Genomic DNA, 18,354 nt, shown 5'->3' with positions numbered 1-18,354 from the left:
CCACATGTTCTATTCAAATACTATAATAAAGCTAGAATGATGTATAAAAGAAATTAAGCAAACAAAACAAAAAAGAAACAGTTTTTCACAGACGATTGAGTATTTCTCATTTAATTAATTCAGTTCTCACTTCGCGAGAAGGCAAAAATACATAGAAACTCAAAATATCTATATTAAAAATTACGAAGTAAATCTCAAACACTTATTTCCTCGAAAAAATTCCAGAAAGAATTAAGCATGATTTAATTGGCAATAATAAATGAATGCATTATCTTTATTGTTGCGAAGCTAAGTTTCTCTAGATTGGCAACAAATCCACTAGTCTCGTGTTTCAAATGTAAACATCAATGGCCGCCATTAAAAAAAGACTTAGCGGCAATTAAACAAATTTAAAATTGCTGATAAATCTAAAAATATTGCACACATATTTACTAAAGGCATAAAATCCTTAACCGGAAGATAAAAATAACATAATTCAATCATTTTTAAAGCAAAAAATATACAATTTACAAACATATAAGAGTAAAGAAACTGAGATCAATGAGCCGGGTAACAGAGTGGATATATATATAAATATATTTATATACGTTTGGTGCGGCAGATTGTGCACATCTACATGTTATAGCAGTCCTATATACAAAATTTCAACGTTCTGAGGCTACTCGTTTATGAATTATGCGAGATACGTACGTACGCACGTACGTACATACGTACGTACAGACGCCACGAAAAATTCTCTTTAGAATTAATTTTAAAGCAGTTTTATAATTTTTTTGAAGAAAAAGAGTATTTTATTCTGTCCTTACGTACAGATATCACGCAAAAACAGCGCGTTAAATTGCATTCGATAGCGGTCAAAATGGATATTTTCGTTGAAATATGCTGCCTGAAACTTTTCGCGATTACAATACTTCCTTTTTACTTCTTACAAGGAAGTAAAAAGAAAAAAGATTTACCACTAACAGATAGAAAAATCAAAAATTGAAAATAAAATAAAATAAATATAAAACTGAAAGGTTTCAGATTTTAAATTACGTCCAAAGGGGCGCTTTTTTAACGTTTTGTGTGTTACCTTTGTTTATTAAATATCATGTTCTTCGCACTTAAATTCAATTCAACAGCAATATCGCAAAAATAGTTTTAAAATGAGCATATCTTTAGAATTTCCGATACAGACTCACGCGCTGGATACAAAAATGTTTTTTTTTCCGTACTGTGTTGCCATTGCTCGCTTTGAAATAGTTTAGGTTATGAATAAAAAATTCGTTGGAAGTGTTACAAAATCTAAAATCGATAATAAAACAAATTTCAAATTCATATTAGGGCTTCCACATGGCCATATTATATGGAAGATCACATTATTCAAATTTTGATGGCTCTAGGTACCGTTGTTTTATCACAATGCAAGAAACACAGATACATTTACGCAGATTCTTCATTATTTAATTTCTTTAAATATAAGACAGGGAGGTAATGTATGGTGGCAACGATTTGAAAAGTGATACAGCCTGTTAAAGTTTTCAACGCAAAATGCCAAAACGAAATTAATAGTTCTTCAGAGAAAATTGCCCCTTTGGACTAATAAACAAGAAAAAGACTACAAAAAAAATTAAGGAAGAAAATTTCAACCTTTTAAATATTTTCGTTCAAATTTATGGTCTAAGATAATAAACCTCGGTGTCGGAATGTTTTTGTTGGAACGAAAAGCTGAAAAAGGAAATAAGTTGTGAAACGGAGTTTTGAAGTTATGAAGTTCTGTAACAAGTTGTGAAGAGAATATCAAGATAAAATATTTTTAAGTTTACAAGAATAGTTTGAATAGAATTTAGAGGTGGTCGAAAAGATAGATCTAATTGATACTTCTGAGAATAGAAATACTACATGTAGTTTTAGTTTATGTCGCACTTTGCAATTGCAATTACTGAGCTCATATTAAGTGCATAAAAGAGTGAGCTGCTACAAAATATATTACCTTTCTATATAAGAAGATGCAATTATTAAGTGAGAAGAAACAGTTATTTTAAGAGATGTATTTTAGGAAAAATATCAGTTTAGTTTTCTTTTAAAAGTAAGATCGTATGTTTAACAACAGTTTTAGAAGTGCGTCTTAAGAATAACGCATAGCTCTTTTCACAGGATAACTCTAACAAATCTAAAACAGATTAATAGTCGTGCATCATTTCATAGTATGTAGTAGTAAAAACATAACAAGTATAGCATATTACTAAACCTAATATAGCAAGACCTTCAGCTTTTCCTTAACAAGACAACAACGATGCGCAGTTGAAGAAACTCCAAGCTAAATTATTATCAAGCTAGAATACTTATATGGACGTAAAGCAGAAATTTTTTTTTAACTTCAAGGCGTACAAAGCTGCAATATTATAAGTCCCTGTATCAAAATAAACAAAATCTAAAAGATTTTTAGGTTTTGCATAACACCCACAGAGGTTTATTTTTTCCATTTCCCCACACTCACGTTTGGAGAGCTTTTGGGCTATTTTTCCTTTAGGCTAAAAATATTTAAAAACAGCGTACCTTTAGAATTTCCGATGGGCATCTTTCCGGTAGACGCTGGAGATAAAAATATTTTTTCCGTACCGTGTTGCCATTGCTCGCTTAGAAAACTTTGAGTTTGTTAATCAAAATTTCTTTAATGTTTTACAATACATAAAATGAACAATAAAACAAATTCATAATTCTATCTTCCAAGTTCCCACATTCTGGTGGAAGATTACGTTATTCAGAATTTGATGGCTCTAGGTACCGTTGTTTATTTCCAACGAAAGACATATACATACATTCATGCAGATTATTCTTTCATGCAAATTATTCATTCATGCAGATCATTCTTTTGTAGAGACATTAGGCTATTCCGAAGCCGAAGATGAAAAATGAGCAACGTCTTGACCGGGATTCGAACCACGGGCCTCTCGATTATGAGCCGAGCGTGCTGACCACCATGCTACGAAGGCATGTTAAGAAGGCGGGAGAAATACCTTATATACTCCTCATTTTAAAGGACGACTGGGGATAAGGGGACCCAATCGACAAATCTTGGGAGTGGAGAATCATCATCCACCACCCTTTTAGTTCGAGCGCCACTGTAGAGACTTCGGGTTATTTCGAAGTCGGAGAGATTAAAAATGAGCAACGCTTTCGCTGGGACTCGAACCACGGGCCTGTCAAAGGTGCCCAGCAGGCTGACCACTACCCTACGAAGGCATGCTAAGAAGGCTGGAGAAATAAACTTAATTTCTTTAAATATAATACAGGACGATAAAATTTGGTGGTAACAATTTAGAAAGTGATACGCCGTTTATAATGAAGAGATGTAAAATGCGTTTCGACACTAATAGTCCTTTGGGGTAAAAAGCCATTATGGGTAAATATTAAAAACCCTTGAAGTCTCAATATCTTGTGGATATAATTGGTATTCTTTCTGTGCTGTTCTTTAATAGTCTGGCATTGAACTTATGTAGCTGCAGGATTACGAGATAAGCTTACCTATTTCAGAATTAAAGAACATTAAAATCTATTTCGGAACAAATCTTTTTCTATCACAACTAAACACGTGATTCCTTTTCTCTAGGAACACGAAAATAGGATCATATTTGAATATGCAGTAGTATTCAGGTTATAATTCACGCACGAAAAGTGGAAATTAACATAATCCTATTCTAAACCTTACAATTCGACGATTAGGGAAGTTATGTCTTGTTGCTAGGTATGTTAATCTGAGATTTAGCCGCAGGGTGGGTCACAGGGGAAAACAGTGTCAAGATTGTGACCCAACGACAAGGGAAAGTTCTACAAATTGTTGCATCACATCCTTTGATTTCAAATGATTTTTGAAGTTGTATATAAAGGCGAAATTGCAACTTTGACATCAAATCCAAATTGTAGTTGAAATCGAAGTTGAATAAGAGAAGGGGGAAAAAACTGAAAGTGAGTAATGCCTTTTTAAATGTTTCCAACAGAAAACTATTTTTTCATTCATTTTAAAAATATGTGTTGAGAAGATATAGCTAACCTTTTATTATAGTTACAAATATTGCAGGGTGATTTCGTGAAGGATTCGTGAGAAATAATAATATTAAAGCATAGAAGTGAAGAAGTGAAAATTAATTTTTATTTGTTAATAAATAATTTTTTTATGTTTATTTAAAAGCAACTTTATTTCATTTTTATTGAGTTTGTAAATTTTTTATAATAAGAATTTACATGAAATTTGCCTGACTTAATACAACGGAAGTGCATAAAGATGTTTCAAATCATAGAGTGCATTCTAAATAAAACCTTTGTTTGACCAGGTTTTTTGAATCTACTCAGAGTTTCATTTATATTGCATTTATTAGATAGATTCATAAAATTATTCACTTCAACCTTTATTTTGATAAACCTTCGTGCATTAACGTTATCTAAATAATTAAAAAAACTAAGAGAACAAATATTTTCAATGCAAAAATAATACGCACAAAGGGAGTATGAAACTCTGTATCTGATAAAAACAAACAGCAACTTGAATACTTTTATTCAACTTTTTATTAGATCAAAAATATTTACTTATGTTATTATTATTATTATTATTATTACTATTATTAGTCCAAAGGGACTTGAGTCCCGAAGGACTATTGCTTTCGTTTTGGCATTTTGCGTCGGACTCATAAATGTCGGTTCACTTTTCAAACTGTTGCCACAAAATGTTAGAGTCCTGCATTATATTTGAAGAAATTAAATAATGAAAAATCTGCATAAATGTATGTATATTTCTCGTATTGTGATAAAACAACGGTACATAGAACAATCGAATTTTGAATGACGTAATCCTACTACGAATATGGGCATCTGGAATCCCAAATTTGAAATTTGGAATTTGTTTTATTATCGATTTCATATTTTGTAAAATTTTAACGAATTTTTGAGTAACAAACTCAACTATTTAAAAGCGAGCAATGGCAACGTTGTGCAGAAAAAACATTTATATCTCCAGCGCGTGAGTCTCTGTATCGGAAATTCTAAAGATATGCTCGTTTTAAAACTATTTTGCGATATTGCTGTTGCACTGGATCTTATGGTTTAAGTGCGAATAATAATAAATGTACATGATATTTAATAAAGAAAGGTAACACACAAAATGTTAAAAAACGCCCCTTTGGACGTAATTTAAAATCTGAAACATTTCAGATTTTTAGTCCAAAGGGATTTGAATCCCGAAGGACTATTAGTTTCGTTTTGGCATTTTGCGTCGGACTCATAAATGTCGGTTCACTTTTCAAACTGTTGCCACAAAATGTTAGAGTCCTGCATTATATTTGAAGAAATTAAATAATGAAAAATCTGCATAAATGTAAGTATATTTCTCGTATTGTGATAAAACAACGGTACATAGAGTCATCGAATTTTGAATAACGTAATCCTCCAACGAATATGAGCATGTGGAAGACCAAATTTGAAATTTGAAATTTGTTTTATGATCGATTTCCTATTTTTTTAAAACTTTGACGAATTTTCGATTAACAAACTCAAGGATTTCAAAGCGAGCAATGGCAACGTTGTGCAGAAAAAACATTTTTATCTCCAGCGCGTGAGTCTCTGTATCGGAAATTCTAAAGATATGCTCGTTTTAAAACTATTTTGCGATATTGCTGTTGCACTGGATCTTATGGTTTAAGTGCGAGGAACATGATATTTAATAAAGAAAGGTAACACACAAAATGTTAAAAAACGCCGCTTTGGACGTAATTTAAAATCTGAAACATTTCAGATTTTTTTTTTTTTTTTTTTTTTAACTTTTTATTTGGCTTCTTACTAATTTTATTCCTATTCTTACTTATGAATGCTGCTGTAGCAATAATAGTCATTATTACTAATATTATTACTATTATATAAAGTGTTTAAACATATAATCATTTCGTGATTAATTATTTACTGAATATATTTATTTCGTTAAAAATATTGTTAATTCTAATAAATAATTTAAATCTTGATTTCTGTCAAAATATTCAAAATCCTTGTATAATTAAGGTTATTTGGAACTGAAATGTTTCACAAATCATGAACTATGTATATAAGTTTTTTTCATTTTAATATTAAAATAGCACGTTTGCGACATTATCAAGATTCTAACACAGTTGGCCCCTTAACGCTAAATAACGGCGAAGCTATCGAGGGCCTAAAGTACATGTACATGGCCTAAAGTAATGGTTTGCGACAGTGGTTTGTGAATCATGTGAGGCTCTTGGGTCCTTAAGTATGGCTTGTGTTACACGAAACAGTAGTTTTAGTTTTATAATACAATTATAATTAGACATGTATTGGAAGTATAAATCGTGCTTTGAAATACATTCTAGCAAATAATACTTCCGTTTTGAAAGTGACATTCAGCGCGGAGTGATTGTAAGAAAATTTCCAAAATGTATGCCAAGAGCTAGTGTTAGAGTTACAAGTAAAAAGTGAATAATGACAAGCACTTCAGTGATGTCACTCCTCAAACATCACTAGGACTATGCATAATTCCAACTTCTTCAAAAAAGCTCAAAACGTAGCTGATGACTAAGTTCACATTCCAACTTCTTCAAGAAAGCTCAAAACGTAGCTGATGATTGAGTTCACATTCCAACTTCTTCAAGAAAGCTCAAAACGTAGCTGATGATTGAGTTCACATTCCAACTTCTTCAAGAAAGCTCAAAACGTAGCTGATGATTGAGTTCACATTCCAACTTCTTCAAAAAAGCTCAAAATGTAGCTGATGATTGAGTTCACATTCCAACTTCTTCAAGAAAGTTCAAAACGTAGCTGATCATTGAGTTCACATTTAAAAGTTAGGTTTCGTTATTTGGATATGGCAAAGCACACGAGATCTATTTGTTTGAGAGAATTCATGCCTTCATAGAGGACTTTCTAAGTGAAACTGGCTCGTGTTCATAAAACACAAGGGGAAAATGCCCATGGGACTAGTCCGTTTTCCCAGATTCGAATCCGGATCGACCTACCAGTATTCAGAGATCTTAACCGCTCGGCAAGTCATCTAAAGAAATAGTATATGATTTAAAGCTGAGATATATCTCTGCATCTTAATCCTAACCTTCGAGAAAAATAAACTACCTTTTTGGGCAGAAATCTAGTAAGTGGACAATTTATTTGAAAATAATTTTTTTTTTTGTCGAATTGCAATTTTTGTACTCTACGCCCAATTTCGTCACACATGTTTCATTCTTCTCTTTGATAAGAGCAACATGTCACCCAGTCGCTTATAATTTGTATATCAAAGAAGCATACTTTCCTGGCGATAGAGTAAAAGCAAAAGAATTAAAAGATTTATTTGTTTATGTTAACAAATAGCTTTATTAATTAAAAAGAAAGAAATTCTTTTATTTATGTTTTTAAAACTATTTAGTGATATAAATATCTACCCAACAGCTTATATATTTCTGAATTTTATCACATGGTTACTCGTATCAGGAAATTTGGTCATCCTGCTGATTTTACATTCTTATTCTTAATATCTCCCAAAACCGCCATCGTATTATTATCAATATGCTTAAAGTAAACTCAACATGTTAAATAAAGCATTTCTTAAAGTAAATGGAAAGAGCACGAGTTATACCTACTTGTCTACAATTTCGTTTAAAATAAATATTGGTTAACATACTTCAGAATGTTTATCATTTATTTTAATTGTAAGGATTATGTTAATTTATCTAACAGTTAATTTTGAGTTAAAGTTACTTTCCTATCCTTTCTTAATTTCAAGCTTACAACTTCCTTCCAATTTTATTAGAATCGCATTTGAATGCAAATGAGTAGAAGTATTTAACTGCGAAGTTCCACTGACTTCGTGAGAGAGAACCAGTGATTCTGATTAGCGCGCATTTGCCTTTTTAGGCTACTCTCTCTTAAGCTATTATTACGCTCGGTGTACTTTAGGCCCTCGATAGCTTCGCCGTTATTTAGCGTTAAGGGGCCAACTCTGTTAGAATCTTGATAACTTCGGCTATATCTTTTTAGTTAAGATTAGTTAGGTTTTAGTTCTTAGTTTTCTGAGTTCTAGCCCGAGTGAAGGCTTTATTGTAAAGCTCCAAGACGGAGTTCTGGGAAATTAATTTCGAATAATAAAAGGTATTTAACCCACCCCGAAGTTTATTTTCTGTCTGACGAACTCAAGCGATTATTCGCTTACCAGTTCTTAAGATTCTTCAACTTTAACTTAACACAGGTTAGAATCTTACATAATAAGAAGCACAAAAAAGTGAAATATATGCAAATTCGTGTTCTTAAGCAATTAATTTTAGAAAGACAAATGAAGTGCAGCTGTTATTGTTACTGACTGCAGTTAATTACATATACCTAAATATCTTTTTAGATGTTTGTGTTACCACTCATAGCCTGCTTTGTTCTAGTGCAAGGATCTGTCATCATCCAAGAGGTAAGAAGCCCTTTGAATAATGCTATTTTAAGTGCTAAATTCTCCAAGCATCTATTATTTACATAGATCCATTTTTCAACGAATGCACTAGTTTGAAATAAATAATGTAAAATCTTAAAAATTTCAAATACAGTTGCAATTTCTTAGCATTCTGAAGGTTTTGAAGCTCAGTGGCCAAACAAATAACGTCTCGTAATTAATTTTGATTTTTTTGTGAAGTTATGCAAATAATGCTAACCTGTATCATACCTAGCTTAGAAATTTCAAATAAAATATATTTCTTAAAATTTACTACTTCCGAAATATAATGTATTCAAATCACATTTGAAAGACAATATTAGATTTATGAAACAGAGTTTTACTTAACCTTTTTCAAAATATCTTTATAAATTTCAACAATTCATTATTTTCTAAAATTAATTATTTGTAACTTAAAAATTCAAGAGAATTTAATATATGATTCCTATCCCTTATTAGAACTATTCTTCGCGTTTGCGTAAACGTTAACGCATTTTATTTGCAGTCGTTTAAACATATACCAAATTGTGACCAATTTTGAACTTACCAGGTGCCTCCAATTTATTCTACAACATTTAACGAATTCAATAAATCAGTTTATTAAACATTATTAGATGCATAATGAATTTAGTACACTTACAGTTTAGTTATATTTATATTTGCTATTTATCTAATGTTGATCATCATCTGAATATTATTGCACAGCAAATTTATAACTACTTAAAATAACGCGTGTTTAAATATATTTCAAGAAATTCATTTGTGGGGTAAAACGCTTAAATGCAACATGTCCAATTATTATCCAGTATTATATTTGTTTGCAAAGAATAAATTTGTCTACTTTTTCCTTTGCGTAATATTTTTATTTATACGTAGTTATTCCGAGGAATCATTAGCCCAAAGGGGTTTTGTCCCAGAGGGACTATTGTTTTCGTTTTGCGATTTTGCGTCGAATCACTCTGAATGTCCGTTTCACTTTTCAAACTGTTGCCACCAAATATTAACGTCCTGTATTATATTTGAAGAAATTAAATAATGAAGAATCTGCATAAATGTATATATGTTTCTCGCATTGTGATAAAACAACGGTACCTAGAGCTATCCAATTTTGAATGACGTAATCCTACTGCGAATATGGACATCTGAAAATCCAAATTTGAATGCAAACAGACTCAAGCATTTCAAAGCCAGCAATAGCAACGCTGTACAGAAAAACATTTTTATCTCCAAAGCGCTGTATCGGACAGTCGGTTCGGTTTCCAACCCGATAAGTCGATTTCCTGGATCCAGTGGATTTTCCAGTATTGGAAATTCTAAAGATATGATTAATTTAAAACTATTCTGCGATATTGCTCTTGAACTAAAATTTTATGGTTTAAATGCGAAGAACATAATATTTAATAAATAAAGGTAACACACAAAATGTTAAAAAAAACGCCCCCTTGGGCATAATAGAAAATCTGAAAGCTTTCAGATTATTTTTTTATTTTTATTTTTATTTTTTATTTATTTATTTTTGTATCATAGGAATTTTATCAGCACTTTCATCTTTAATTTTTTAATCACTCGCACAACAATACAGAGGATTCGCACAACAAGCTGCCTGTTGAGTATTTTAAAAAAATCTATTTGGCGCTTGACATGTGTATTTTCAGCATTAATGTTTTACTCTCTTTGCATATTTAAATTTGTTTTAATATTTCACTGAAATGCATTTCCTTTTCTTTTCGAGTGGAGAATGTGTATATTGTTAATAACATTTAAATGGGTTTTATGTTTCGCTTTTATGTCCTTTTTTCATAAGCTTTTTGAAACTTAAAGTCTTTTCCATTTCCATCAATAAGCTGAATTAATTTTCATCTGTAAACTGATCTAATATTTCTGAATTTCAAATATTTTTACTTGCAGGTACACCAGCCTCAGCCTTACAAATTCGGATACACGATCAAAGACAAAAGTAGCCAGCAGTATAGGGAAGAATCTGGTAATGGAGTAGGTGTAGTCCAAGGAAGCTATGGTTTCACAGATCATCGAGGTATCCAACGACAAGTCAACTACGTGGCAGACAAAGCAGGATTCAGAGCCCAAGTCAAGACTAATGAGCCTGGAACAGCAAGTCAAAATTCCGCTGCAGTCCAAATGATATCCAGTAATGACGTTCATTCTTACCTCAGCGGTTCTAGAGCTCCAGTCCTTGTCCAAGCCGTTCCAGTACTGAGTTTGGGCTATCCAAACGGTGGCATATCAGGTGGAATGTACGGTTATAACAATGGGCTTCAGGGTGGTTTAGGATACAGCGGCCTTCTGGGAGCGGGTTATGGAGGAGTTGTAAATTTTGGTGCAAATCTAATTGGAGGTTCCATCAGAGGGTACGACAGCCGCTTTAATCAGCATTTAAACTAAAAATATAATTGCATTAGAAGTCTAGATTGTTGAACGTGTAGTTTGAAAATATGTACATATGTCACTTTGAAGGTCTTTTCTTAGACTTGTCGTGTGAATTTTTGTATAAAGTCGCCATTTCCGAAATCTTCTTAATTTATACCTTTTCAGACCTCGAAGCAAATAAACACTGTTGACTACTTACTACTTCTGACTGAATCTTCAGCTTTCTAGGTATAGGGTTTTTGGGGAAACAAAGTTGGTATTTTCCTTTCGGTATGATTAGCGAATTGACAAAATTATTTCTTTCTCCTTTCAAGTTGTCTGGACTTTTCTAATCTGAGGAAATTTAAATCCTGGGTAATTTATTATTCGTTGCTTTATACTTCAGTTTTGTCGGTATTTACATTCTTATCCTTATTAGTATATCTATGGTTACTACTTTCTTTTCGGCATGAGTAATGATCGACTGCTTTCTGGGGGCATTTCTGAAATTGCCTAGGTTGAGTAAAATCACATTTAGTGGTATTTCCAAAGTACACTGCGGTATTTTTAGTTTTCTCATTCCTCTGCTATTTCTGCATTAAATTACCCGAATAGAAAATTTGCTTTGTGATTCTATAGAAGTTCTGGAAGGTGTTCTCAAGCTTTATTTATTGCCTGTCTAATGCTCATTTCTGTGATAACTATTGTGAAGCGATGTATGACACTAAATGTATTATTTTTAATTATGTGTATTTTGGGATTTTAATAAAAGGACCTGAAATTACTATAAAATATTTCATTTTTTTCAGCAATAAACAATTCATAAAAAACGCAAATACAAATTATTGTACAATTCCTTTATTTCAAACAATATACACAGCTGTTGGTCAAAACAAATATGGAACAATGAGCGACCGCTAAGTAGAATTCAATAAATTAGTGTTATTTGCAAAGTATCTACAATAGAAACCTGGTTGAGATCGAAATTATTTTTTTTTAAACAGCATGACATTTTAGGTGCAATAAAGATTTAGGAACCTATTGTACACTGCCCTCCAAAAGTAAAGGAACATCATGTTTTTTGTGTCTAATTTCAGAATGAAGCAGCATAGATACATAAATTCAAAGGACATCTTCACTAAACAGTTCTTCAAAGGATGAGACATAGAATGTTTCTTAAGTTCAATACAAATATGAATAAAAAAAAATAAAAAAAAAATTGCACTCTTGGCAGAGAAAGTCAATCTTGGAGAAACAGTGCACCACACTTTTTTTTTTTTTTTTTTTTTAGAAAAAACGTGGTGGTAACATTGCAAAAATGGATTTTAATAAGGAAAATGTCCACCACTGACTGCAATACATTTTCGGCAGCGATGTAAATATCATACTCCACTCTTCAAATAAGATGAATACCTAAGTTTCAGAAAATAACTTTTCTTTAATGTACTAATTCTGAAATCTTTATTTACAGAATTTCTTCATCCATTCACAGGATATTCTTTCTTCATATTTCTTGAATCGAAATATATAATGTAATTTTCCCTTCCCTGACAAGACCATTCTTACTCAATGTTCTCATATAATATTGCACTTGTTTCTGCATTCCTTTAACAAAATCTTCTTAACTGTTTTTGCTCAAAGGTGTGCATAAAATCTAATGAGGTTACACATTATTTTAGGTGCAGATTTTATTTTTACCCTTTCAAGACAATAATGTTATGACTGAGAGATATAATTTCATGAAATAATTATTAGGAATATGTTTGCATTCTAATAAGGATAATAAATCTTTCTTCAACACAGTAAAAGCTTTCACGTCCAAACATATAATTTCAAAAACTGGAAACAAAATAAGTTTTTTTTTAATCTCTTACGTTTGTCACAGAAATTTCAAATTCCGTTTAAAACGAAATTAACAGAAAGTGTTTTGTCATATATTATAAAAACACAGCATCATAAGATTTGTTCGTGAGACAGATTTCTTTTTCCGCAAAAATGAAATGCTTTTAATAAAAGAGTGAATTATTTTAAAACAGTAATCCTTAATTTAATGAGTTATATTCATGTGAGCATGAGTAGTAATTAGTTATATTATATTTATAAATTTGGTGTTATTTATTTCATATTTTGTTTTCACATTATAAAGTATTTTTCGAGTTCTTAGCCTGCCTTCGTAATGTAGTGGTCAGCACGCTCGAGAAATCCGTGGTTCGACTCCCGGCGAGGGCATTGCTCATCTTTCATCTCACCTGCCTCTAAATACCTAATGTCTCTATAATATATTCAGAAAGCTCAACTCTTAGATTCTAAAGGAAGGAAGAAACATAAAATGATTTCATTAATATAGTTTTCGGTCAAATCAAACAAAGATATTAGGGTCAATGCACTGGCTAATGTGAGCAGGGTCACTGTGTGCAGGCTTCTGCGAGATCTTCCCATCCTTATTCGAACAGCGTGGAAATATTTTACATAGCTTTTAGTATGGATAATCTAAAAATCGCAAAAAAGTTGAGAAAAAATGCCTAAGCACTTTCTCAAGCCATGAAGTCAATCAAATCGAGAAGTCTGCGTGAGAAGCACTGTAACTAATAACAGGCAGCACAGCAGAAGCGTAAGACATTTCAGTCGTCTGGCGGCGAAAACATTCCTGAAGAACGATAGCAATCAACGCAATACATTTCTCATTGCAGAATCAATAATAATTCGGAAGAACGTGCCGGCAAGCAAGCATCATAGCAAGCGTCTGAGTTTGATCAAATACTTAAATTAAGGTAAAACAATATACTACATACTTAGTCTTATATACTGTTTAATCTTCATCGTATTTCTTATTCATTCATATTTTAAGTCACCGGTACAATCATGTCTACTTCGTAAACTGTAAGTTTTTAAACCTTATCTAATTCGCGATCTTGTAAATGTTATATAAACATTTCGATACATTATTATGCTATTATTTTCATATATTCTGTAAAACACTTCATGTATTGTCTGACTTAATTAGTTTTTATGAAACTTATGTAAAGAATTCTGTAATAACTGCAGTATGAATTTTACGTTTATGATAGTTCACGTGCAGCAACACAGGATTCCAATGTATTTGTTTCAAGGTCTTTATATGTCTATGTAATTCAACGACTTATGTTTAAGTAATGTTGCTTGTTTAGCCCTCCCGGCTCTTGGTTTCGGTACACATCTGAGAGATTTCCTTCTTCAGAGGGCACAGCAGCAGTTTAAGCATGATAGCGGGCCTGTTGTCCTCATAGAGAAGTAGAGAGAGAGTATACTTTTGTGAGTTCGCCTATGCTGAAAAGATAATTTTCCCTCCTGAATGCGTTCACTGCTAAGGCTGAAATTTTTAATCTCTAATATTGTGTGTTAATTGTTGTAGAAATATATTTTAGCTAGAATTCAAATCGTGGAACTGCTCAGCATGAGAACAAATTTAAATATCCGGATCTTTTCTTCGATAGAACAATACGCGTCAAACTTTAAAAACATACGAGGCAATTGGATATTTCTAGTAAAACAAACTTTTGTCATCTTCGACTGTGGAAAAAACTTTCTAAATATAAGAAGCATTTTCTAATGTTTGTTATATAAATACGCATAGTGCGAAGTAGAATCACGCACATTTTAAAAAGTTTTCACTAAAAACACTTTAAAAATATAGGAGTAAACAATAAGTAGTTAAATTAAAAAGAGAAAGTCTGCGATATTAGACCAACGGTTCCCAATGAGGTTGATATTAACTCCCTGGGGGTGGAGGAAATTTTAAAGGGAATTAGGAATCTTGAAGTTTTCTATTGGGGTTCGAAAGCCGAATAGGCATTGACATAATCAAGATCTCTTTGATTAAAAAAATTATTAATAAAATTGATCATAATTGTTTACCAATAAGTTCAAGCATATTCCTAGTCGAAACACACTGGTACGTTAACTTTTAAAATTTAAAAGTCATCCGAAAGAATAATCTCGAAATAAAAGTTATTAGGGAACCAGTATGATTGAGTTTTCCTACTGGAAGCAAGCTTTAGTCAAGTCAATAATTTACTATAGAAAACAAGAAACGGGGTGAATATTTTGGAACGATGTGATTTAAGACGTAAATTAAGACATTTTATGCCAAACATTAAAAAAATTGCATCAATACATCAAGTGCAGCCATTATATTACTAAAATCGAATTTTTTTGCAATTCGAAGATATGTTTGTTTCTCAAGACGTACGTACATTTGAAAAATTAAAAATAATAACAATACAAAACAATTTTTTAATAAATCGGGTTTTTTTCCCAAAGCCTTTTCCTGCCTTTCCTTGTCATTTTCTGGCAACCCTAAACCTGCTTTGCGGGGAAGCTATCTTACCGCGACTGGACATTTCGTAACAATATGAAACATTATTTTATTATTTGGAACTAAATTATGTGACATAAAATCGATATTTGTTAAACATAATTTCTGTTGGACTAAAATTTTTTACAAATAATAATGGGGATTTTAATTGGAAACAAAAAATATGGAACTAAATTGAAATGTAAGAAAGTTAGTGTGAGTTGTGGGATTCCTCACAGTGTTAATGGTGAGTTACTGTTGAACGTGAGGAATCTTAAGAACTGATAAGCGAATAATAGCTTGCGTTCACGTGACAGGAAACAACAAGATGGAAGAAAAAATAACCCTTTATTATTCAATTAAGATTTAACAGAACCCAGTCTTGGAATGTACAATAAAAGCCGACACTTGGGCTTGAACTTAAGAGACTAAGAATTAAACTAAAGTTAATCTAAACTAAAAAAGAGATATAGCCGAAGCTATCAAGATCCTAACTGAGTTGGCCCCTTAACGTTAATTGACTGCAAAACTATCAAGAGCCTAAAATACGGATGAGCGTAGTAATAGCTTACGAGAGAGTAGCCTAAAAAGGCGGACGCGTGCAGCCAGAAACATGGTATCTTTCTCTCCCTAAGACCGAAGAAATTCGCGGCTCGGCTCAATACCGCTCTTCCTCATTATGTATTCAGACGTGATTCTAAAAATACGTTCTGACCGGAAGTAGTAAATTGAAGTTAAGAATCGACAGGAAAGGAACTTAAAATTTAACTGTTAATAAAATTAACATATTCTTTACAGAGTATCAAAATATGTATTTGCAAAATCCGATTAATTAAATTTATCTGTATTTAAATTCATAGACATAATTTTTGTGTTCGGTTCTTTGATACTAGAAACATATTTATGAGAGTCTTTCTAGAATATTTTGGCTATTGCGTTACGTTACGATACGCTGCCATAATCTACGTGACCTGGTAAGTGTTACCATCTCACCAGATATACTATAAAGTATTTCTCCCACCTTCCTAGCGTGCCTTCGTGGTGTAGTGGTTTTGCATACTGGGCCGGTATTCCAGAGGTCCGTGGTTCGATTCCCGCCGAAGGGGTTTGCTCATTTTTCATCTCTCTGGCTTCCAAAAATCCTAATGTTTCTACAATGGACCCTCAATTTCTCCTCCAAACAGCTTACCAGTTAGAACTATTTGCTAGAGAAGCTGGTCACGGAAAATCTAAAGATTAAAATGAAAGTCTCAACTTCTATTCTCAAGAACTGTTATTTTTTATATTTCAGGAATGCAGATTCTAGAGAAAAATTCTTAAAACCTCTCGCAGTTTTATTTAAAAAAGAATATATTCGCTCATTACACAAATTATAACATCCTTAATCGGAAAATTACTTTTACCCATTAGAGAATAAAAGAGAACTTTTATTATTTTTCGACAATAAAATTTATTATTATCTTTATTAATCTCTTTATTGACAAAAAGGGAGATACTTTCTTTACATGTAACATTTTTTTTTTTTTTACTTAAAAGGAAATAACTGGAAAATGCTGACCCATTTGGACATGAAATATAAAATTCCAGAACTGGTGCTTAATTTTTTTATGTGAAAAGTTTTGATAGAGTTTCATGAAAAGAAATAGCATTAGCAGAACTAAAATTGCATTATAATTTAAGAATTGTATTCGATTGCGCCGCAATCAAATAAAATAGATTGTGCAATCGATTATAGTTTGTCACACAATACTGTAAAAAATATACTGTTATGTAATGAAATTTTACAGCACTACTTTTTTTCAATTAATGTCTGTCAGTGTTACAGAGTTTATGCTCTCCATTAAACCATTAATTTTATTGCAGCACGAATTTCTGCAATTTCTACCACAGCTTTACTAATTTATTGACTTTACTAATTTATGAACTTAACTAATTAGAAACAAATTTTTATTTTATACAAAAACAAGTGTTAAATGATTGTCTTAATGTTCAGTGTAATATGGATAAAAGGTATTGCAATGAAATATTTGCACGCTTATTGCTTTTTTAGGACAAAATGTGTCCTTTAGCAAAAGATTGTTCAGCCATTGCTTTCAACGCAATTCATGCATATCATACATAAACAATCATCTTCAAACAAAGTTGTTAGCTTTGAACCCACATTTTGTATTTATCACATCTTTCATTGAAATAAACAAATTTCATAATTTAAATAAAATCATAAGAGTTGCTCTTTGTCTTGAATTATAATGCTGGAAAAATTTAATCTTTGTTTTCATTGGACTTTAAACGAAATGACTCACTGAATTTCTAGCAATAAACAAGCGGATTTCACAGACCAAAGTTAAATACGTGAATGATTTTAATTATTTTAAATTTTACTTGGAACCTCTAAAAGGTATCCATGAAAACAACGACGTGGTGGAAAATTATATAAGTAACTCCAAATATAGTCGAATGTTGATTATCCGCATCTCAATTATACGAAACTCCAACTAAATTGCTGCTGCCGAATTGCTGCTGCCTCAAAAATGTGATTATGTATCTCAGAGACTAAAAAACAATTTGCATTTTTCATTCTATGAGTGAGTTTAAATCTTCGAATACGTTCTAATGTCACTGAAGTTCCCAACATTGACCTCCCAGACGTTATACTGGTTAGGGAATCCTACTGCGGTACTGAAGGTTCCGGGTTCGAATCCCGGAGAAGGCATGGGGGCACTCTAAATATCCGAAAGTCTTCTCGAGAGGTTGTTGGTAGGAGAAGAGGGGTGGGAGAACTTGGGACGCGTTCTCCCGAGACGGTCTCCTTAAAAATTACATGGTGGAACTGCGTGAAGTTGTATTGTCTACAGTATGGTGCTCAAGGCTCTTACTAACTGTGTGTGTGTAATTATGGCAAAGCCTCGAGGGCTATCTGCCTAAGGAGAGGTATGCCTTCGTGGAGGACTTTCTAAGGGAAACTGACTCGTATACACGTTACACATGGGGAAAATCCCGAAAACCCCCATGCAGTGAGCCCATTCGCGGGTTTCGAACCCCGGACCGAACTACCAATGTTCAGCGACTTTATTGCTCGGCCGCTGGTGGGCTGCTCTTACCAAAGATAGGCGCAATCTTGCACTCCTTGTCACGATGAATTTCGTGGGCCTTTTCTGACGCTACTTTTAGACAATAGCCAACAGACGGAGATGAATACGATACTTCA

At 32.4% G+C, this 18,354-nt stretch overlaps 1 protein-coding gene across 1 annotated transcript; it reads left to right on the top strand.

The window, feature by feature from the left end:
• Positions 1-3,861: 3,861 nt before the first annotated feature.
• LOC118188215 (cuticle protein 16.8-like) lies at positions 3,862-11,605 on the top strand. Its single transcript, XM_035358595.2, has 3 exons — positions 3,862-3,948; positions 8,366-8,428; positions 10,355-11,605. Exons 2-3 carry the CDS (start codon positions 8,366-8,368, stop codon positions 10,847-10,849), a joined length of 558 nt encoding a protein of 185 aa, XP_035214486.1. The 5' UTR covers positions 3,862-3,948; the 3' UTR covers positions 10,850-11,605.
• Positions 11,606-18,354: the final 6,749 nt, after the last annotated feature.

Source organism: Stegodyphus dumicola, chromosome 5, assembly GCF_044657685.1.
Source record: "Stegodyphus dumicola isolate Sdum_Otavi_A_Nest chromosome 5, ASM4465768v1".
Taxonomy (NCBI): domain Eukaryota; kingdom Metazoa; phylum Arthropoda; class Arachnida; order Araneae; family Eresidae; genus Stegodyphus; species Stegodyphus dumicola.
This window is presented reverse-complemented; position numbering and strand designations above follow the sequence as displayed.

Excerpts from the sequence above, each read along its gene's own strand:
- LOC118188215 (XM_035358595.2), top strand. The coding sequence starts at position 8,366 with ATGTTTGTGTTACCACTCATAGCCTGCTTTGTTCTAGTGCAAGGATCT. Across the intron at positions 8,429-10,354 it reads GATCTGTCATCATCCAAGAG|GTACACCAGCCTCAGCCTTA; the intron begins GTAAGAAGCCCT and ends TTTTACTTGCAG.